Here is a 22,719-nt window from a genome sequence, read left to right as displayed (position 1 = left end):
TGGGGTATAATGTGTTTTTTTATCTGTCTCTTCCAAGGATGAATCTCTCCTTACTCATCTCTCTTGGACTTTTACCTTCCATAATTAATCTGCCTTTTTAACAAATTGATAACTATTAACATGCCTATATTAGTTAGGTGGCAGAACCCATTCAGGATCAAATAATACAAAGCATTCATACCATCACATGCTTGCATCCCCAGCCCCCACTTTGACATTGTGAATTCTGCACAGTACTCTGCCCACTGACTGGCATGCAAGAAAGATTAAACATATTTACTTAACCTAATTTTAATTCATTAGCTCTAAAACTTTCTCTTGAATCAGATCATCACAAACAGAGGACCTCTGGAAGTCATTTAATCTACCCCTCCTTCCTATGTAGGAGAAATCCCTTCTATAGCAACTTTGAAATATCCTTTACTGAGCTAATACATAGTGATTGATTAACTTCTCTGTTAAGAGGCAGCCAGGAGAACTCTACTATTTATAGGGAACCCACTTCTGTATTGTTAATTCATGGTTCTTTTTTAATCATATGGAATAAATCTAATCCGTCTTCTTATACTCCAAAACAACTGTCTTCCCCATCCTAATGAGTGTTGTATTTCTTCTAGATTCAACCTTCTCATTTCCTTCAGTAATTAGATTTCCATTCCATTCCTTCAACAGATATTTATTGACCATCTATCCCATGCCAGACATTTTGGTACTCAATACTGGTTGTACAGGAAAGGGAATATCACAGTCTAGGAGAAAGCCATTTCTAAAATGAACAGTTTCTCATAATGAGGGATATATAATTGATGGGCATATAAAGTGGTGTGGAAGCCTGAAGTAGAAAGTAATGAATCTTGGAGATTCTTATAGATTTGGTCATTGAGTTGGTTCCTGAAGAATTTTCATGAGCTTGCCATGCTAAGAATGAAGGGAAGGGAAAAGCCATGAATGTGACTTTGTCTAGGACTGGGAATCAGTTGTGGCTGGAGAGTCAGATGCAAATTAGGAAGTAGTAGTTGGTAAAGGCTAGATCATGAAAGGTTAAGGATGCCACAGAGGAAGTCTGAACATTGAAGGATAGGAAGTAACTGAGAATTTTAGCAAGTAGATAATAAGACTTGATTTGCTTTGTTTTAGAAAGGTGTTAAGGTGGAGGATGGTTAGGGAACAGTTATGCTGGACACTTGGAAAGGAATTGGATTACTACAGAAATTCAGATGAGAGAAAAATGAGGGTCTCAGCTAGCAACAGGGATGGAGAGAAGAGGAAGAGATCATTTAAGAAATACTGCTGGAGCTGGGGATATAGCTCAGTTGGTAGAGTGCTTGTCTTGCATGTACAATGCCCTAGGTTCAATCCCCAGTACCACAAAAAAAAAAAAAGAAAGAAAGACTGCCGGGCACAGTAGTGCATGCCTGTAATCCCAGTGACTCAGGAAGCTAAAACAGGAGGATTGCAAGTTTGAGACCAGCCCCAACAAGTTAGCGAGGCCCTAGCAACTTAGTGAGACCCTGTCTCAAAATAAAAAATAAAGTGGGCTAGGGATGTAACTCAGTGGTAAAGTGCCTCTGTGCCTCCAGTGCCCAAAAAAAAAAAAAAAAAAAAAAAAAGGAAGAAAAGAGAAGAAGACTGATTTGTCTGATGACTAGAATAATTTATTCAATTGTGAAAGGTTTATTTGCTCCCACAGAGTAAACCTATATAAGGGTCAGGCCCTATAACTAAGATAGCCAAATATAACATGAAGCATTGATTTGTAAAAGGCACTGTATTACAGGTCAACATATCTCAAGCTGACATGCAGGCCATTGGTAACACCATCACAATGGTAACGCAGGATGGCACACCCATCACAGTCCCTGCTCATGACGCAGTCATCTCTTCAGCAGGAACACACTCTGTTGCTATGGTCACCGCCGAGGGTACAGAAGGGCAGCAGGTAATTACCTTTGTCTGTTATATCAGTCAATACATATATCCATTTCAAAACTGTTGCACATATGAAAAAAATCTGTTACACAATTTTATATATATGACAGTGGTTAGGCACAAAAACTTCAAATTGAATCCAGTTTTGGAATTTCTTAGCTAATTAACCCTCAGAGTCTGTTTTTTTGTTCATCTTTAATTAGGAGTGATAGTTCTATCTGCTCCATAAGATCAATATAAGGATTAAATGAGATAATACATGTAAAGTATTCAGCCCAGCTGTATATTAAGTGTTCCTTACTGGTAGTTCTTATCACCATCATCATCATCATATACTCAAGAAATTAATTCATTTGCAAAATTTACTTATTTTTACTTTATTAAATTTTCTAGGTATTAATATACTCGCATAATTAAAAAAAAATAGGGACAGGGTAGAGCCAGTAGTAGAGCCCTTGCCTAGTATGCATGAGGCCCTGGGTTCCACCTCCAGCACTACACACACACACATACAAAAAAAAAAAAAGGACAAATATATATACAGGTGTAGTGAAAAGTCTCCTCCCATCCCTGCCTCTTATCTACTCAGTTTTTGCCCCTACAGATAATTCACTTTTATTAACCTTTGATGTGTTCTTCCAGTAATTCTTTAAGCATATACAAATAAATAGTTGTCTTCCCTTCTTCTTTTTTTTTTTTTTTTTAATGGCAGCAAATGATAAGTTAACACTAAGCTGGGCTTGATAGTGCACACCAGCAACTCAAGAGACTGAGGCAGGAGGATTGCAAGTTCACGGCCAGCTTGGGAAATTCAGTGAGACCCTGTCTCAAAATTAAAAATAATTTGTCTCTGAATCAAGGCTAGCAGTTTGTTGAAACAAATGTCTTTCTGTTGTCTGTTAACCATTTCAGAAATTTGGAAATGTAATGATCAATTCATTAGAAAGAAACATCTGAGTCATTGGAAATGGATGTGGGCTAAGACTTATTTGTGGTCTTAACACTGGGATTCCAAAATATCAATACAATATTTATCTCTATTTTCCTGATTTAATTGTTCATTAGAAGTATAATGCTCTTAAATCTATTAAAATAAATAAATAAATGCAAATAAAAAGGGTTGAGGCTGTAGCTTAGTGGTAGAATGTAATCCCTAGTTCCACAAAAAAATAAATAGACTCACATTTTTGTCCTGTTTTTATTATATCTATTAACACATTCTAATTCTACAAATCAATGAGTTTCAGTGTGTCATTTCCATACATGCATATATCATGCTTTTATTGTATCTACCTTCCCTACTATTCTCATCTTCTCTCTTCCTCTTCCCCCTTCTCTTCCTTAATAATCCCTCTTCTATTTACAGATTATTTATTTTTTCTTTTTAGTCTTCACATATGAGAGAAGACATGTAACAATACTTGTCCTTTTCTGTCTTGCTTATTTCACTTAACATGATGGTCTCCATTTCTATCCATTTTGCTACAAATGAGAGGATTTCATTCTTTTCTATGAGACTTTATTTTAAATACTCCATTGTGTATATATACATATTATTTTATCCATTCATCTATTGATTGGCACGTAGGTTGATTCTATGTCTTGGCTATAATAAATGGATATGCAGGGATCTCTCTTTTTTTTTTTTTTAGAATTTTTAAAGATGTTGATGTGCCTTTATTTATTTATATTTTTTGTTTATATTTTTAGAGAGAAAAAAATTTTTTGAGAGAATTTTTTTTTAATTTATTTTTTAGTTTTTGGTGGACACAACATCTTTATTTTTTATTTTATGTGGTACTAAGGATCAAACCCAGTGCCCCGCGCATGCCAGGTGAGCACGTTACCACTTGAGCCACATCCCCAGCCCAAGAGAGAGAATTTTTTAATATTTATTTTTTAGTTTTCAGTGGACACAACATCTTTATTTATTTTTTAATGTGGTGCTGAGGATCGAACTCAGCGCCCTGCACATGCCAGGCAAGCGCACTACCACTTGAGCCACATCCCCAGCCCCAATAAATATTCATTTATTTATATGTGGTTCTGAGACTCGAACCCAGTGCCTCACACATGCTAGGCAAGTGCTCTACCACTGAGCCACAACCCCAGTCCCGCAGGGGGATCTCTTTTGTATGCTGACTTCATTTCCTTCAGGTACATCCCCAAGAGTGGTATAGCTGAATAGTTTTCTGAGGAACTTCCATAGTGTTTTCAATAGTGGCTGTACTAATTGACATTCCCACCAACAGAAATGTATAAAGGTTCCTTTTTCTTCACGTTCTCACCAGCATTAGTTTGTTTTGTTTTGTTTTGTTTTGTTTGTAGGTACTGGGGATTGAACCCAGGGAGCTCTACCATTGAGTCATATCCTCAGCCCTTTTTATTTTTTATTTTCAGATAGGGTCTTGCTCAGTTTCCCATGCTGGCTTCAGCATACTTCCATTTACATTTCTCTGATGGCTAAAGATATTGAGCATTTTTTCACATTTATTAGCCATTTGTGTATCTTCTTTTGAGAACTGTCTATTCGGGTTATTTGTCCATTTATTGATTGGATTATTCTTTCATTATTAAATTTTTGAGGGTTTTTTTTATATATTCTGGATATTAATCCTAAATTACATGAATACTAGCAAAGATGTTCTCCTATTCTGAAGATTGTCTCTTTACTCTGTTGATTGTTTCCTCTCATTTGCTGAAGCTTTTTAACTCAATGTAATTTGGTTTGTCAATTATTGCTTTTATTTCCTGGTCTGTTAGAGTCTTATTCAGTACTTCCTATGCCAGTATCTTGAAATGTTTCCCATATGTTTTTTTCCAATATCAGATTCAGGTGTTACATTAAGGCCTTTGATTCTTTTTTTCTTTTTTTTTTTTTTTTTTAATTTTAGAGACAGGGTCTTGCTGAGTAGCTGAGTTGCTTTGGGTCTCACTAAGTTGCTGAGGTCTGCTTTGAACTCTCCCATTCTCCTGCCTCAGCCTCTGGAGCTGCTGGGATGCCACCGTGCCCAGCCTTATGTTCATTTTAGGGTGAGAGATAGGCATCTAGTTTCAGTCTTCTACATGTGGATTTCCAGAGTTTTCCCAGCACCATTTGTTGAAGAGGCTATCTTTTTTCTAACATGCTTTTGGTAATTTTTTTGAGAAGCAGATGATTGTGGATGTGTGGGTTTATTTCTGGCTCCTTTTTTGTATTTTGGTTTACATGTCTGTTTTCTGTTTGTTTTGTTTTATAGTAGAGCTTGAACCCAGGGGTGCTTTACCACAAAACTGCATCCCTGACATTTTTTATTTTTTATTTTGAAACAGGATCTTACTAAGTTGCTTAGAGCTTCAGCCTCCTAAGTCACTGGTATTATAGGTGTGTGTCACTGCACCTGGTGGTACATATCTGTTTTTATGCCAAGACCATGCTGTTTTGGTTATTGTGACTCTAAAGTATATTTTGAAATAAGATATTATGATACCTCCAGCATTATCTTGTTTTGTGCTCAGGATTTCTTTGGCTCTTCAGAGTTTGTCCTTCCTTTAGGATTGATTTTTTTTTTAATTTTCCTATGAAGAATGTAATTTAAAAAAAATTTTTTTAAAGTTTTTAGTTGTAGATGGATATACCTTTATTTTGTTTAGCATTTTGTTTTTTTTAATGTGATACTGGGGATTGAACTCCAGTGCCTCATGCATCAAGCACTCTACCACTTAGCCATAACTCCAGCCCTGTCATTGATGTTTTGATGGGGATTGACTGAATTTGTAGTTACTTTTCAATAGTGTGACTTTTTTTTAACTTTTATTTGCATTTGTTTTATGCTGAATTTATTCCAGTGCCATGAGTTTTTGTTTCTTCTGGGATCTTTTTCTTTTGTGCAGCCTTTTCTGGCTTAGGAACAATTTATTCCTTTTCAGTAAAGATCATTTCGATGTGGCAGGGGAGCTCGTGTATGAGTTAATCTGACCATGCACTTTGTAAGTGTAGCAGCCCATCTTGTTGCTTCATTCACCTGGATAAGTTCAGTGAGTAGAGAATGTACATCTAGACCCTTAAGATATTTTAAGCATGTGCAGTAAAAACTCAGCACTCTTTTGGAGCCACTACCCATGTATTCAACCTCATTGTTTGGCCTGGGCATACTTACTAACTCCACAGTTGGCCTTTTTTTTTTTAATATTTTTTAGTTGTAGTTGGACCCAATACCTTTATTTTATTTATTTATTTTTGCTGAGGATTGAATCCAGGGCCTCACACATGGTAGATGGGTGCTCTATTGCTAAGCCACAACCCCAGCCCAGTATGGCCATTTTAACAATATTAATTCTCCCAATCTGTGATCATGGGAAGTCTTTCCATCTTGTGGTGTCTTTCTTCAACTTCTTTTTCATTTTATAACTTCCATTGTAGAAGTTTTTCACTTCTTTGGTTAGGCTTATTCCTAGGTATTTTTATATTTTGGTGTGGGGGCGATATTGTAAATGGGATTGTTTACCTGATTTTCCCCCCTCTGGTAATTCATTATTGGTGCATAGAAAAATTACTGATTTTTGTTTTTGGTACTGGGATTTAACTCAGGGAAACTTTATCACTAAGCCATGTCCCCAGCCCTTTGTAATTTTATTTGAGACAGGGTATCACTAAATTGCTGAGAGCCTCATTAAGTTGTTGAGGCCAGCCTCAAACTTGTGATCCTCCTGTCTTGGTCTCCTGGGTTGCTGAGATAACAGGGATGTGCCACTGTATCTGGCCTGAGTTTTGTATATTGGTTTTGTATACTGATTCTTTGCTGAATTTTTGTATCAGTTCTAAGAGTCATTGGTGGAGTCCTTAGGATTTTCTAAGTATAGAATCCAATCATCTGCAAACAGGGATGATTTGACTTCCTCCTTTTCTGTTTGTGTCCCCTTTTTTTCTTTCTTCCTTTCTCGTCTGATTGCTCTGGCTGAAATATCAAGTACTACATATATTGAATAAGAGTGGTGAAAGTGGACACACTTACTCTTTTTTTTTTTTTTTTTTTTTTTGTACTAAGAGTTGAGCCCAGGGTTCTTTACCACTGAGCTACATCCTCATCCCTTTTTTATTTATATTATTCATTTTGAGACAGGGTCTCGCAAAATTGCTTAGGACCTAAATTGCTGAGACTGGCCTGGAACTTGAAATTCTCCTGCCTTAGCTTCCTGGGTTGCTGAAATTACAAGCATGTGCCCTTGTGCTATTTTTGATTATAAAGGAAATGCTTCAGTTTTTCCGCATTCAAGTATGGTGTTGGCTGGGGGATTGTCACACACAGCCTTTATTATGTTGAAGTATGATCCTTTATTTGATTTACTCAGGGCTAACATGAAGGAATGTTGGATTTCATCAAAGATTTTTTCTGCATCTGTTAAGATGATCATGTATTTTGTTTTGTTGTCAGTACTAGGGACTGAATACAGAGGTCCTCTACCACTGAGCTATATCACCTGCCCTTTTTATGTTTTATTTTTGAGAGAGCCTCCGTAAGATTCCTGGGTTGGAATTGAGATCTAGTGATCACTTTGCCTTAACTTCCCAAGTAGCTGGGATTACAGAGAGGCATTACAGCATACAGTGGGCCTTTTTATTTTATTTTTTTAATAATTTGATCAGCTAGTCTGCATCTTTTAATTGGAGAAATAAGACCATTTATATTAAGGGTTATTATTGAAGAGTGTGTTTAATTCCTGTTGTTTTGTTATTCTAATGTTTGATTCTTTGCTAATTCTCATTTACTGCTCTACTCTTCTAATGACATTTATCCTTTCCATTAGTTTGCTTTTTCTTTTTTTTATATATATATATTATTTACATTTTAGTTTTCGGCAGACACAACATCTTTGTATGTGGTGCTGAGGATCAAACCTGGGCGGCACCCATGCCAGGAGATCCCGCTACCGCATGAGCCACATCCCCAGCCCCATCCCATTAGTTTGTGATTGTTTATCTTTCTTCCTCTTTAAGTGTCTTTTGTAATGCTGGTTTAGTAGTCATGAATTCCTGTAGTGTATACTTACCTTGGAAAGTCTTTATTTCTTCTTTAATTCTGAAGGAAACTTTGCTGGATGTAGTAATCTACATTTATTTACTATCAGGGATTAAAATACATGATTCTGTGCCCTATTACCCGTTACAGTTCTGATGAGAAATCTGCTGTTATTCTGATAAGTCTGCCTTTATATATGACTTGGTGCTTCTCTCACAGCTTTTACTATTATTTCTTTGTTCTATGCTTTTGGCACTTCAACTACAATATGTCATAAATCAGTTCTTTTCTGGTCATGTCTGTTTGGGGTTCTAAATGCCTTCTATCCCTCCATGTCTATATCTTTCAAAAGATTTAGGAATTTTTTTTTTTGAGGCCTTTAATCTATACTTCTCCCTTGCCTATTCTATTTATATTTGTGCTTGATTGTTAATGATGTCCAATAAATCTTGCATGTTCTGTTCATTCTTATTTTGTTCATTACTGTCTAAATATGCTTATTTTCTTTAAGTTCTGATATTCTTTCTTCTACTTGATCTAGTTTATTCATGAGATTTTCAACTAAGCTTTTTATTTGACTTATTGAGATCTGTTTCCAAGATTTCTCTTTGGTTCTTTTTCAGAAATTCTTTTTCTTTATTGAATTGTTCTTTTGTGCCCTACACTGTTTTCCTTAATTCATTCGTTCAGTTGTTTATTTGTATCATCTTTTTTCTTTTTTTAAAAAAAAGTATATATATATTTTAATTTTAGGTGGACACAATATATTTTACATTTTTTTAATGTGGTGCTGAGGATCGAACCCAGTGTCTCATGCATGCTAGGTGAGCACTCTACCACTGAGCTGCAACCCCAGCCCCTATTTGTATCATCTTTCAATTCATTAATCATTGTTTATTGTTTTTTTTTTTTTAGCAAGGGGGGGTACAGGGGGTACGGGGCATTGAACTCAGGGGCACTCAACCAGTGAGACACATCCCCAACCCTATTTTATATTTTATTTAGAGATAGGGTCTCACTGAGTTTCTTAGCGCCTCACTGTTGCTGAGGCTGGCTTTGAACTTGTGATCCTTCTGCCTCAGCCTCTCAAGCTGCTGGGATTAGAGGTGTGCGCCACTGCACCCAGCTCATTAATCATTTTAAAATCATTCTTTTGAATTCTTTGTCCAGCATCTCACCCCTTCATTACCTTTGGACAGTTATTAAAGAGTTATGAATTTTTGGAGTTGTTGACTTGTCCTGTTTTTTTTTCATATTGTATGTTTTTGTGTAGAGATTTAAGCATCTGTTGGGATAGATACCTATTCTAATTTTATGTGAGCCTCTTCTTAGTGAGCAGCCTTCTCTTGACAGTGAGTTCTGGCATTTCAGTTTGTTGAGTATTGTTGAATTTGATTGCAAATGGACTTTATAAGGTAGTTTCCTTATGGCTTCTTTGGCTGTGATTAGTGGGTTTTGACATAGTGTGTACTATATTGGAGCATGAGGGATTCATTTTCTTTGTAGGCTCCCAAGAGTAGTGTTCTTCTAGTAGTTCAGTCAGGTGTTTTGTAGAAAGATGAATATATGGGGTGTACCCTCCATGGTTATTCTTACAGTCTTGTCAACAGGGTATGGGAACAACCTAAGTTGAGGTCCCTCGTGGATGTGATATCCACAACAGTTGTTTTATTTCTCTTTGCCGAAGGTGAATGGGCTTATGGACCTACTTAGCCATTCCTACTTGGTACCAGGTCTTCTTTAAGTTGAAGTATCTGCCAAGGTTTGATTGGGACATGGTCATGGCTTGAGTAAGGTACAATTTCTCCCAGCTGGGCTAGGATGTGGCCCAGTGACAAAGTACCTATCAAGTGTGTTCAAGGTTCCAGACTCAATACCTAGGACCATTCAGAAAGAAGAAAACAAAAAAAGTAACAACAACATAAAAATAATCTAAATATAGAAATACAGTAAAAAACAAGTCAAGATAACAATAAAAAAGGACCAGGCATGGCGGTACACACCTGTATTCCCAGCTACTTAATAGGCTGAGGCAGGAGACTCACAAGTTTGAGGCCAGCCTGAGTAACTTACCAAAAACCAATATCAACACAAAATAAAGCTGGGTGCACTGGCACATGCCTATAATCCCAGTGGCTTGGGAGGCTGAGGAAGGATTTTATGTTCAAAGCTAGCCTCAGCAACTTTGCAAGCCCCTAAAGCAACTCAGTGAGACCCTGTCTCTAAATAAAATAAAAAGAGCTGGGGATGTGGCTAGTGGTTAAGCATCCCTGGGTTCAACCCTTGGTACCAAAAATAATTTAATTAATTAATTAAAATGGAATGACTTAAGGATTGAGGACGTAGCTCAGTAGTAGAGCACTTGCCTAGCATGTGTGAGGTCCTGGATTTGATCTCCACTACACCCCCCCCCCAAAAAAAAGAAAAAGAGAATAATAAAGAGGAGGAAACAAAGAAGAAGAGAAGAAAGAAGAAGGTGGTTTTGAGGGAAAAAGTGAGAAAAAAACTCAAAGCATTAAAATAAGAAAAAATAGAAAAATTTAAACAATTATATAAAAGGATAGGTGGGGACAGAGGAAAAGAGTCAAAAATTCCTTCCAGCTGAGGTGGTTGGATTGTTGATGCTTCTTTCCAGGTCTTCTGATGTTGGATTGCTAGGTATGAGGGCCAGGGTGCCGCAGCTCAAGCCTGTCATGTTCCTCTCAGCTCATATCAAAACAAGATCGGGCAGTATGCAGGCTGTGACCTAAGTTTCTCACTGGGCAGGTTGAGGAAATGTTGACTGCACCAGTGCTGTATCTCTCTGGAAACTTTATGTTTTACCCATGGGTATGGTGAACACTGGGGTTACCATGAGCCCTTCTTGCTGACTAAGATTCAGTGGTATGTGGACCATGTCAGTCCAGAGGTTTCTAGTCTGTGCATCTGGGGAGATGGTAAATAATCAAACCATGGCATATCCCTGGAAATGCCTCCAGGAGTTGGGGGAGCAATCAGACTCCCAAGTTTTATACTCAATAGAGGCACAGGAATCGAACAATTTGCTAGCTTTCGTCTTATAGTTCTCTGTAGCATTGGTCTCTTGAGTTCTTGGACCTGGCCCCCTTGTGAAACCACATGAAACTGGTCTTGCTCCTTATCACAGAGGGTAGAATTACAAACTGCTGTGCCCTCTATTCCCTTCCCCATCATTAGGCTGTGTTTCCAGCTGTTTAAACCTCTCAGGTTTGTGTCATTCTCCCAAAACATGACTGTCTTGCATGGCTGTCTCCCACCCAGTCAAAGCATAGGGTATCCCAAGGAACTCAGAATTGTTCCAAGTTTGCTGATCCCTAGAGCAGTTTAGTCCCTACAGTACCCTTCTCCAGATGTCTCCTGGTTATAGCACTCAAGAGTTTGCTGACTGATGTGATAATGTAATGTAAGCTAGCTTGTTGTGCTGGAGGAATCACTTTCAGACCAAATGTCCAAAATGGGTTTAAAGTTTGTAAGAACCATGGATCTCTCCTACAATTAGGACTGCTGTTATTATCCAGGTTGTTTGCATTCTCTAACTTACCTTGTGTTTGCAGTGTTGGGCTCTCTATCCCTAGCCAGGGAACCAGGGTTGAAATCTTTCCAGTTCTCCTAAACCTTGTTGTTTAAGTTTCCTGTCACTGTGTATTGGTTCTCAAAGTTGTTCTTTTCTTACTCTCCTCAGTATATGGTTTCTCCTTTGTTATCTTGACTCCTCTCACTCTCAGAGTCACATGGAAGGTACTTGTATTCCACCATCTTGTTTCTCTATTTCTTACTATTAAGATTGAAATGGAAGGTTGGGGAGATAGCTCAGTTGGTAGAGTGTTTGTCTTGCATACACAAGGCCCTGGGTTCAATCTCTAGCACCACCAAAACAAAATTTAAAAAAAAGATTGAAATGAATGCCAGGCACAGTGGCACATACTGTAATCCCAGAGACTTGGGAGGCTAAGGCAGGAGGATTGTGAGTTAAAGCCAGCCTCAGCAATTTAGCAAGGCCCTAAGCAATTTACAGAGACCCTGTCTCAGGATAAAATATAAAAAGGTCTGGGGATGTGGCTCAGTGGTTAAGTACCCCTGGGTTCAATCCCTGGTTAAAAAGAAAAAAAAAAAAAAAAGATTGAAGTGGACTCATCCAGAGAGAGATTTTAGGGAACCTAGAGAGAATCCTTGGACAGTCTTTCAATGAGTGTTTATTGAGCATCAGCTGCATGCGACATACAAGGAGCAAAATGGTGAAAAGGACAGTCTGTGCCCACAGAATTTTCATTCAGTGAGACAAGATGTATGCGCAAACCCAAAAGAGAAACACAGACAAAGCCATACACACCCAGCTAGTCACACTCTAGTCCTCTGTGGAAGAAATGTCTCTGAGTCAGCTCAGACCTACTGACCTCCAAGATTCATATTCAAAAGCTGGTTCATGGTTCCCAGAACTGCCTGAACAGTATATCCCCTGCAGTCTGGGGATTGAACCAGGGCCTCCTGCATGCTTGATTAGCACTCTACCATTGAGCTATACCCTCAGCCCTTTTTATTTTCTTTGAGACAGGATCTCAATAAATTGGCCAGGTTGGCCTCAAACTTGCAATCTTCCTGCTTTAGCCCCGAATCACTGGGATTAAGGTGTGGGATACCACACCTGGCTTAGATAAGTTGAGCTGATTTAAAAAATTCATATGAAAATGCAAAAGAACCTATAAAGCCAAAACAATCTTTTTTTTTTTTTTTTTTTTGAGACAGGGAGACAGAATCTTGCTGTTGCCCAGGCAATTCTCTTAACTCTTGGGCTCAAGAAATCCTCTCACTTTAGCCTCCCAAATAGAACAAAGTTGGAGGTCTTATATACCTTGAAATGCAAAACTCAGAATCATAAAACTTTAGAAGAGAGGCAAATATTTTTGAACCTCAGGGTAAAGATTTCTTGGACAGAATATAAGAGGCACTAACAAAAGGAAAGAGGGGGAAAAAAAAACAGATTCATTGGACTTAGAGTTAATTCTGCTCACTAAGGCAATGGAAGGTAAGGATTAGATATCCCTCAGACAGGGAAAAGATTATTTTTTTATTTATATATATATATAAATAATAAATAACAGACAGCTACAAATCAACAATAAAAAGATGAACAGCCCCTTAAAAATGAACAAAAATGAAAACTTTTTAAACTAAGCCACATCCCCAGCCCTTTTTTATTTTTTATGAGACAGAGTTTTGAACTTGTGATCCTCCTGCCTTAGCCTCCCAAGTTGCTGACATTATGGCACCTGCAGGCACACCTGCTAAATTTTTAAATGTACAGATCATTCTATTTATATTCTTTATTTGAACAGACTTGTCCCCAAAGAAGATATAGTCTATGTATGACCTATAATGCAAAAAAAAAAAAAATGCTCCACAGTTTTGTTCATGAAAGAAATACAAAATAAGGGGGTAAGGGTAGAGCACTTCTAGCAGAAACCTTGGGTTTCATCGCCAGCATAGAAGGAAAGGAAGGGATGGAGGGAAGAAACAGCAAATTAAAAATCACTATGAGATACCATCTTAGACCCAAGACAGTGGCTAAAATCTAAAACCAAATGTTGACAAGGATGTGAAGCAGCTAGTGGGAGGATAAAATAAAACATCCATCTGAGTCATTTGGTAGTTTCTTATAAAATCAAAGAACTCTGTACTTTATGATTTAGCAACTCCTATGATTTAGCAACTCCAATTAGAACACATATTGTATGATTCTATTGCTAGGAGCCATTGCACACATGTGTAATTTGGGAGGCTGAGGCAGGAGAATTGCAAGTTAGAGGCCAGCCTCAGCAATTTAGTGAGACCCTGTCTCAAAATAAAAGACCAAAAGGGCTGGGGATGAAACTCAGTGGATAAGTTCTCCTGGGTTGAATCCTTAGTATTAAAAAATCAATAAAGTCAAACATCTCTACTCTAAAACACAGCAATTCCACTAGGATACATATTGTATGATTATATGAACTATGGACAGACGGAATTAATCCATTTTGGAGGGAAATTGATTAAGTAGAATATGAAAAAATTACTCCAGATTTTGTTTTAGGTAGTGGTTTTAGAGATGTATCTAAGTGTCAGAATTCAACAGACTACCTAACATCTGTCCATTTTTTTTCATTCCTTTTTTACTATATGCTAATTATACCTTTATTTTTAAAAAGAGACCAAAACAAAGCACAGGTACTTGCCTTCAGGCTATCTTGTGAACAGGAGGTCCCACCTAATAATCAGTTTGCAGTCATTTCCTTGGTTCAAAGATTCCAGGATGGGTTTATAACCCAGCTTGGGTAAATATACCTTGTACCAACTGCAAGTCCAGACCCTAAGGCAAGCATTCTTACGTAGATTGTCTATAGATTTGTGAGTATGGAAACTAATCAGGAGATGAGGCTTTGAAAGCTGGAATGAAACCAGGCAGTTTCCAGCAAAAGAAAATAACACAAGGGGTGGGGGTTTCACCTAAGGACTACTCCTTTGGCTGCTGCAGCGGCTGCAGCAGTAGGTCTTTGGGCAAATATTGGCTTCTGGGATGTTTGGACATAACCTGTGAATTACTTTAATCCTTAAATTTGCTACAGCTGTTTCTGTATATTCATTGGGAAGTCCTTCCTGACTCAGTCTCCTCCTTTTCCTCTCCCCCTTCCCCTCCCACTATTGCATTTCCCATTCTTAATTTTTTTGAGTTAGTGCATAGGAGCAAACCCATTTCTTTATGTATGCTAAGCACACTCTATCACTGAGTTATACCCCTGTCTCTGCTTAAAAATTGACCATTCAGGGCTGGGGTTGTGGCTCAAATGTAGAGCACTCTCCTGGCACCTGAGGCACTGGGTTCAATCCTCAGCACCCCATAAAAATAAAATAAAGGTATTGTGTCCACCTACAACTAAAAAAGAAAATAAATATTTTTTAAAAAATTGAGGGCTGGGGTTGTGGCTCAGTAATAGAGCACTTGCCTAGCAAGTGTAAGGCTCTGGGTTTGATCCTCAGCACCACATAAAAGTAATTAAAATAAAGGTATTATGTCCATCCACAGTTTAAAATAAAATATATATATATATATATATATATATATATATATATATATATATATACACACACACACACATTTTTTAAACTGACCATTCAATGGAATAAGAATGAAATTGTGCCCTTATGCCATGTACAAAAAATAATTCAAAGTGGATCAAAGATCTGAATTTAAGAGCAAAAACTATAAAACTCTAAGAAGAAAATAGATGAAAATCTTCATGACCTTGGACTAGGCAGTGATTTCTTATATGATACTAAAAGCATAGACAATGAAAGGGGAAAAAAATAGATAAATTGTGTTTCATCAAAGTGTAGCTCAGCAGTAGAGCACTTGCCTAACATGGCTCAGTCTCTAGCACTGGAAAGAAAAAAGTTTTTGTGCATCAAAAGGATATTACCAAGGGCTGGGGTTGTGGCTCAGTGTAGAGCATACGCTTTGAACGTGTGAGGCACTGGTTCGATCCTAAGCACCAGATAAAAATAAGTAAAGGTATTGTGTCCATGTACAACTAAAAAAATATATTTTTTAAAAAAAAGGATATTACCAAGAGAGTGAAAAGATAGCCTACAAAATACTTGCAAATCATATCTCCGATTTGCACAACAACACTAAAAACCCCAACTTAAAAATGAGCAAAGAACTTAAGTAGACATAAAGAAAAAGGCCAAGAAATTCATAAAAAGATGTTCAATATCAATCATTAGGGAACTACAAATCAAAATTAAAGTGAACTTTTACATTACCCATTAGGATGTCTATTATACAACCCCACCCCCCGCAAAAAAAAAATGTTAGCAAAGATGTAAAGAAATTGGAACTCTTTAAGTATCACTAGTAAGAATGTAAAATGGCACAGCCATGCTGGATGTGGTGCCACATACCTGTAGTCTCGGTGATTTAGGAGGCTGAGGCAGGAGGATTGCAAGTTTGAGGCCAGCCTTAGCAACTTAGTAAGATCCTGTCTCAAAATAAAATAAAAAGGGCTGAGGATGTAGCATAGTGGTAAAGCAGTTGCTTAGCATGTACTAGGTCCTGGGTTCCAATTCCCAGTAGCATACATACACAAAAAGCACAATTCCCAGTACATAGAAAAGAAAATCACAGCTACTATGGAAAATAATAACAATTTGCTTATGTCTATAACACTGTGCTAATATTTTGTTAAAATTTTTTGAAAATTTGTATGTTGATGTTCATGTTTATAATTTTTTTTTTCCCTATGAGTTCATCTATTTCCAAATCAAAGCTGTGCCAGCTTTACAAAACAAGTTGGGAAGTGATTTCTTCAGTACAATTTTCTGTTTGTGTAAGGTTAGCATTATTTTTTTCCTTAAAAGTTCAATAGAATTAGTGACATCATCTGAGCCCAGAGTTTTTCCTTTTGGAGGAATTTTATTATGATTTCAAGTTTTTTAAAAATAGATAATAGTGCTAGTCTTATTATTATTATTATTTTAGTTGTTGATGGACCTTTATTTTATTTATTTATTTATATGCAGTGCTGAAAATCAAATCCAGTGCCTCATACAGGGAAGTGCTCTACCACGGAGCTACAGCCCCAGATTTTTATTTATTTATTTTTATTTTGGCGGGGGTATCGGGGATTGAACTCAGGGGCATGAAACCACTAAGCCACTTCCCCAGCCCTATTTTGTATTTTATTTAGACAAAGGGTCTGAGTTGCTCAGCACCTCGCTGTTGCTGAGGCTGGCTTTCAACCCTAGATCCTCCTGTCTCAGCCTCCCGAGCCGCTGGGATTATAGGTGTGTGCCACCACACCCAGCCCTATATGGTATTTTGGCATTAACATATCTTGTAAATTTTGTTACAGATAGGTGAGAACATAATACTTTGTATTTATTAACTAATTCATCATTTCCAGTGGCTTTCCTTCATGTCAATTTGAGTTTACAAACTCAGAATCATTTCCCTTAGGCCTAGAGTCAGCTACTGTTTATTGGGACTTTACTGCAAACTGCACATATTTGTGGTTTTATAGGTCTTAAGGATTTGAGGAAAGTAGATTTGAGGGTCCTCTCTCTAGTTAATCCCTTCTTACATATCCCTCTCAACGTATAGCTATTCTGGAAGCCTTGGATTCCATTATACCCTAAGTTACTCCATGTCAAAAAGATAGTTTGCATCTTCAAAGGAAAATCTATCTAAAGCATAGATGTAACCCAGGTGATTTTCTTCTTTTGAGAATCCTGTCTAGTTATTTTTCTTATTTTTCATTGTTCTTCAGTGCCTTCAAATTTTTTTTTTTATTTTTATCAAGAGTTTATAATTGTTATCTTCAGGAGGTTTAGTCTAGTTTAAACTACTCCAGGGGCTGGCTTAGTGGTAGAGCACTTACCTAACATGTAGAAGGCCCTAGGTACACCTCACAAAACAAACAAACAGTATAGGCCTCTATGCTATTGGTGAATTGAAATCTAGTTTTTGTTTGTTGCTATTTTTTGAACATTAATGGAATTGATCAAAGCTAAATATCTATTTGCTTAAAAATGTACCATTTTTAGTAGATTAATTGCCAAGTAAAACAGCAATTTTACTTTTCAAAAATTTTATTTGTTCTTTTTTAGATATACATGCCTGTAGAGTATATTTTGACATATTTATACAAACAGAGTATATTCTAACTAGGATCCCAGTCTTGTGGTTGAACAATTTAAATTTTTAATCTGTTTCTTTCTCTGAATTTGGCTGAAGAAATCTTATTTATTTGTTTATTTATTTTTCAGTACTGAGGATCAACCCAGTACCCAGTACATGCTAATCAAATGTTCTACTGATATGAGCTACACACCAGCCTAGAAATTTCAGAATATCATGTAACAAAAGTAGTTTTTATCATTTTCTATATCATATACATTTTTAAAAGCTACATTAACAAGACAGAGTGGTGCATAAGGATCTCAAGTTTGAAGCTAGCCTCAGCAACTTAGGTCCTAAGCAACTTAGCAAGACCCTGTCTCAGAAATTAAAATAGGACTGGAGATGTAGCTCAATGGTAAAGCACCCTTGGGTTCAATCTCCAGCACCAAATAAATAAAATTTAAAAAGAAGTTGTATTTATGCCAGGTTCTGTGAGCAAGTCTGTAATTCCAGCTATTCAGGAAGCTGAGGCAGGAGGATCATCACAAGTTCAAGGTCAGCCTCGGTCATTTACAGAAACCCTGTCTCAAAATAAAAAGAGAAAAGCTAATACATTTGTGGTGTAAGAGTTACACAAGCACTGTTAACATATTTGGCCAGAGGCTTCAGGAGGAATATCAAAAGGTTCTGTGGAATCTAAAATGGGAAATTTAGATTGGAAATTTAAAATGGGTTCAATGGCAGACACCCGAAATCCCAGTGACTCAGGTAGTTTAGGCAGGAGGATAACAATTCATAACCAGCCTCAGCAACCTTGTGATGCCCTAAACAACTTAGAGAGACCTTGTCTTAAAAAATAAAAAGAGCGGGGGATGTGGCTTAGTGGCAAAGTGTCCCTTGGGTCAATCTACACAACAGAAATTTGAGTATAAGAAGTGATGTTGTTCATCAGTAATACTATTGGTTCTTCCAGTTTTCCTAGTTAAATGGAAATTTAGGGGCTGGGGTTTGGCTCAGCGGTAGAGCACTTGCCTCGAACATGAGGAGACCCTGGGTTTGATCCTCAGCACCACATAAAAAATTTAAATAAGTGAAATAAAGGTATTGTGTCCAACTACAACTAAAAATAAATATTTTTAAAAATGGAAATTTAATTTTAAATGAAACAGGTAAACAGGAGAAAATAGTCTATTATCTACCACTGATCCACACTCAGAAATAAATAACGTTTGTAATGTAGTCTACCAATATAATTTTCCAAGCAGCTGTTTCCAGGTAATAGATCCTAAGTACAACCACATATCCCTGGCACAGCAGATCTACTTCTCCAGTGTCCTCTACTCTATTTTGCCAATGGTTCACTTCATAAACGTAAACAAATCCCTTCTCTCTGAGCCTTAACTTCCTCAAATACAAGAGAGGAGTCCAAGCCAGGCCTGGCAGTACACGCCAGTAATCCCAGCGGCTCAGGAGGCTGAGACAGGAGGATTGAGTTCAAAGCCAGACTCAGCAAAAGCAAGGTGCTAAGCAACTCAGTGAGATCCTGTCTCTAACAAAATACAAAATGGGGCTGGGATGTTGTTCAGTGATTAAATCTAAGTTCAATCCTTGGTACCAAAAAAAAAAAAAAATCCAGAATGGATAGTATAAGGTCTCCTCCAGTGATAGGCTTCATAATTCTATGATCAGAAAGGAGTATTTCCTTTTGTTTTTTTTTTTTTTGTTTTTTTTTTTGGAGTATTTCCTTTTGAATTTAAAGATAATCCCTTGCATTAAATGGACTTTAGCCTATTTGAGTCATAGACTTTAAGTCTTCATGTGTGCTTTGTTTTACTTAAGGTTGCAATTGTTGCTCAAGACCTGGCAGCATTCCATACAGCCTCATCAGAAATAGGGCACCAGCAGCATAGCCATCATTTAGTAACCACAGAAACCAGACCTCTGACCTTAGTGGCAACATCCAATGGCACCCAGATTGCAGTTCAGGTGAGTACAAGGACAGGCTATTTTCAGCTGACAGCAGTGCTACTCATAGCTCTCAACCCAGGACACTGGGCTTTATATGTGACCCACACAAAAGCAGGACACAGACTTATCTGGATACCTGGCTTACTTTAAGAAAATTTCTATATCTGAGGTGATCTCAAAGAGACTAACATTTTGTTCTTTACTACCTCTGCATATTCTTGAGAAATTTATAGCAAGAAAAATATCTCAGGCATGTGTCCCTGTGTGTATCCAACCAGCCATCTTTACTATCAAAATAAAAGTCTAACTAGGCAGTATTTTGTGAAGTTCTTAAGAGCTACTCTTGGAGGTGAACACAGATCCTAAATTAGTCTTCTGAGAATCCCTGCACTGCCCCCCTTTTAAAGTGGGGAATGTCAGAAGACCTGCAAGGAGCTACTCTCTGGGAAAAGTCACTGGATTCAAGTAGAGAATCTAGAATCCTGGATGTTAGGTGCAGATATCCTTTCCTTGGGGACAATTTTCTTCCATGTGTTTACTTGATAAAGGGTTGGAACACACTCAAGAAAATGCCAGCCAACATGCCAGGTTAGTTTTCTTTAATTTATGGGTAGAGAAGCTAACAGTCTGAGAAGTTCATCTCCAGACTGGCCAAGATGATTACCTTTTGTCCCTTGAAATGAATAAAGAGTTTATCAAAATCCCAAGTAAACAAACTGCATTATTCTCCCCCACAGAAATTTGGTTTTGTACTCTAAATGATTAGGTCAGAATAATATTTTTAACAAGCCCTAAAATTACAGAGAGACATTTCACTTCTGGCATATAACATTTCTTTCAGCATTATCTTGGCTGTGGCTTTTGGATTGTTAGTGTTTGATGTGTATGTTCCTTTTTCAGCTTGGAGAACAGCCATCTTTGGAAGAAGCCATTAGAATAGCATCTAGGATCCAACAAGGGGAAACGCCAGGGTTGGATGACTAATCCTCAAAACAATGAAGCAATAAAGTAGAAGGAGCCTTTCATCTTGTGGCAGCAGAAATCCCATCTTCTGGCAGCAGAAATGCCTGAAGCCCCGGGCCCTGGAAAACCAGTTTTCCATTCCTGATACACTGTACACATTTTTATGCAAGAGTGGAGAACATTTTATTCTTGACACTTTTGTGTATATAACCCTTGGAATAGATTCCCAAAGTGATTCATTGTGTACAAGGAAGTATGAAATTAGGGCAATACAGTAAATTTTCATGTTACTCTTTTATCAGATCACAAGCTCCTAGAACCCACTTGCAAGACCAGTGAAGTCTTTCGGAGTGTTATAATGGATTATTAACTTACTGTGAAAAAAATAAAAAATAAAGCCTGTATCTAAAATGTCAAGGTTCTACATGTCAAACAATCATATTTCCAAAAGCCATCATGGTCAATAAAGGATGTAAAGCCTTCAGATATTTCCCTGAGTTAGTAGAGTGTCTGCAGTTTTTGTTCTACTATGTACTTGTTCATTTTTATTGGTATCTCATGGTTTGAAGACTATCCCTGTTACATACCAACCCTTGGAGCTTAAATGCTAATTTTATTAGCATTACATTGGATTATGTATAAAATTATAAAGTTTGGTTATTTAAAATTAAAACATTAAATCCAGCATTTGGGTTTTGTTAAAGATTTTACTAAGTGTTCAGTCTTTTGTTACTTTTTTTTTAATGTGTTCTAATGAGTTATACATGACAGTAGAATGTATTTTGACTCATTTATTACTGTTTTGGGCGGGTTGTTTTTGTGGTGCTGGGAATCGAATCCAGGGCCTTGTACATGCAAGGCAAGCACTCTACCAACTAAGTGTTTTTGTTTTTGTTTTTTAAATAATGAATTGTCAAAAGTTTCACCAGAAGCCAGGTTCCATGGCACATGCCTGTAATCCCAACAGTTTAGGACACTGAGATAGGAGGATCAGAGTTCAAAGCCAGCCTCAACAATTTAGTGAGACCCTGTCTATAAATAAAATATAAAAAGGGCTGGGGGGTGCTGGAGTTGTAGCTCAGTGGTAGAGCGCTTGCCTAGCATGTGTGAGGCCCTGGGTTCAATCTTCAGCACCATATAAAGAAAGAAAGAAAAAGGTATAAATCTACAACTACCAAAAAAAAATTTTTTAAAGGTAGGGGGCAGGCTGGGAATGTGGCTCAGTGGTTAAGTGCCCCCGGGTTCACTTCCTGGTACCAAAAAAAAAAAAAAGTTGACAGAGGCTGGTGGCCAGTGCTTTAATTGGAAAGGGCTTTACTATGAAAATCAGGTTAGTGGGGTGGTGTAAATTATTTATTTTTGCTTATGTGCTTTTGTTTTAAAGCCTGTTTACCCTTAATTTTGTTATTAATTTTGAATACAGCAGTTTTTAAAATTTTACCTTTTTATTTGTTTTGTTAAATTGACGTGCGTAGGGAAGTATTTCAGAAAGTACCAGTAATATAACGGGGTTCAGTGTTGCATACTGTAATTCTAGCAATTTGGGAGACGGAAGCAGAAGGATTGCAATTTTTTTTTTTTAAGTTTTAGGTAGACACAATATCTTACGTTTATGTGGTGCTAAGGATCCAACCTGGTGTCTTGTGCATGCTAGGCAAGCCCTCTGCCACTGAGCCACAACCCCAGCCCCTGATTGCAATTTTTTTTAAAATATTTTTTTAGTTATACATGGACACAATGTCTTTATTTATTTAGTTTTATGTAGTGCTGAGGATCAAACCCAGTGCCTCACATGCGCACGGCAAGCACTATGCCATTGAACTACAACCTCAGCCCACAATTTTTTTTAATTTATTTTTTTGTAGTTTTAGATGGACAGAATGCTTTTATTTATTTATTTAGTTAGTTAGTTTATTTTTATGCGGTGTGGAGGATCAAACCCAGTGCCTCACACATGCAAGACAAGTGCTCTGCCACTGAGCTACAGTCTCAGACTAAGGATTGTAATTTTGAAGCCAGCCTCAGCAACTTAGCAAGACCCTGTCTCAAATTTAATTAAAAATGTCTAGGGATGTAGCTCAATGAAGGAGTGCCCCTAGGTTCAATCCATATTACCCCCCCAAAAAAAAAGTACTTTTCTATATTTTTTATGTACTCATGACAACCTTGTGAGATGTTTGAGTGCTTTGT

The 22,719-nt window shown here is 37.3% G+C and overlaps 1 protein-coding gene, 1 long non-coding RNA gene and 1 pseudogene across 15 annotated transcripts in view; 2 read left to right on the top strand and 1 right to left on the bottom strand.

Annotated features, from left to right (window-relative positions):
- Znf143 (zinc finger protein 143) overlaps positions 1–21,026 on the top strand; it is a 62,511-nt gene extending 41,485 nt beyond the window's left edge. For 8 of the 11 annotated variants that reach the window (XM_040284762.2, XM_040284766.2, XM_040284767.2 and 5 more), the window contains 4 exons: positions 1,778–1,939; positions 16,225–16,311; positions 19,438–19,584; positions 20,467–21,026. In XM_040284762.2, the coding sequence (XP_040140696.2) occupies positions 1,778–1,939; positions 16,225–16,311; positions 19,438–19,584; positions 20,467–20,550 (480 nt within the window). In that variant the 3' untranslated portion in view covers positions 20,551–21,026. The remainder of the gene's footprint in view (positions 1–1,777; positions 1,940–16,224; positions 16,312–19,437; positions 19,585–20,466) is intronic. The other 3 variants (XM_021727373.3, XM_013359353.4, XM_021727375.3) reach the window with 2 other exon arrangements.
- Positions 1,631–22,719, bottom strand: part of LOC144377099 (uncharacterized) — a 44,667-nt gene continuing 23,578 nt past the window's right edge. For 3 of the 4 annotated variants that reach the window (XR_013437765.1, XR_013437767.1, XR_013437766.1), the window contains 2 exons: positions 15,882–15,958; positions 1,631–9,805 (listed from right to left, as the gene is read on the bottom strand). This is a non-coding gene — a long non-coding RNA (uncharacterized LOC144377099). Of the gene's footprint in view, positions 9,806–12,659; positions 18,180–22,719 lie in introns of those variants that run through there. The other variant, XR_013437768.1, reaches the window with a different exon arrangement.
- LOC120890173 (small nucleolar RNA SNORA2/SNORA34 family) lies at positions 2,774–2,884 on the top strand (annotated as a pseudogene).

Source organism: Ictidomys tridecemlineatus, chromosome 4 (genome assembly GCF_052094955.1).
Source record: "Ictidomys tridecemlineatus isolate mIctTri1 chromosome 4, mIctTri1.hap1, whole genome shotgun sequence".
Lineage (NCBI taxonomy): Eukaryota > Metazoa > Chordata > Mammalia > Rodentia > Sciuridae > Ictidomys > Ictidomys tridecemlineatus.
Note: the sequence above shows the minus strand (reverse complement) of the source record. Positions and strands in the feature narration are given on the sequence as shown.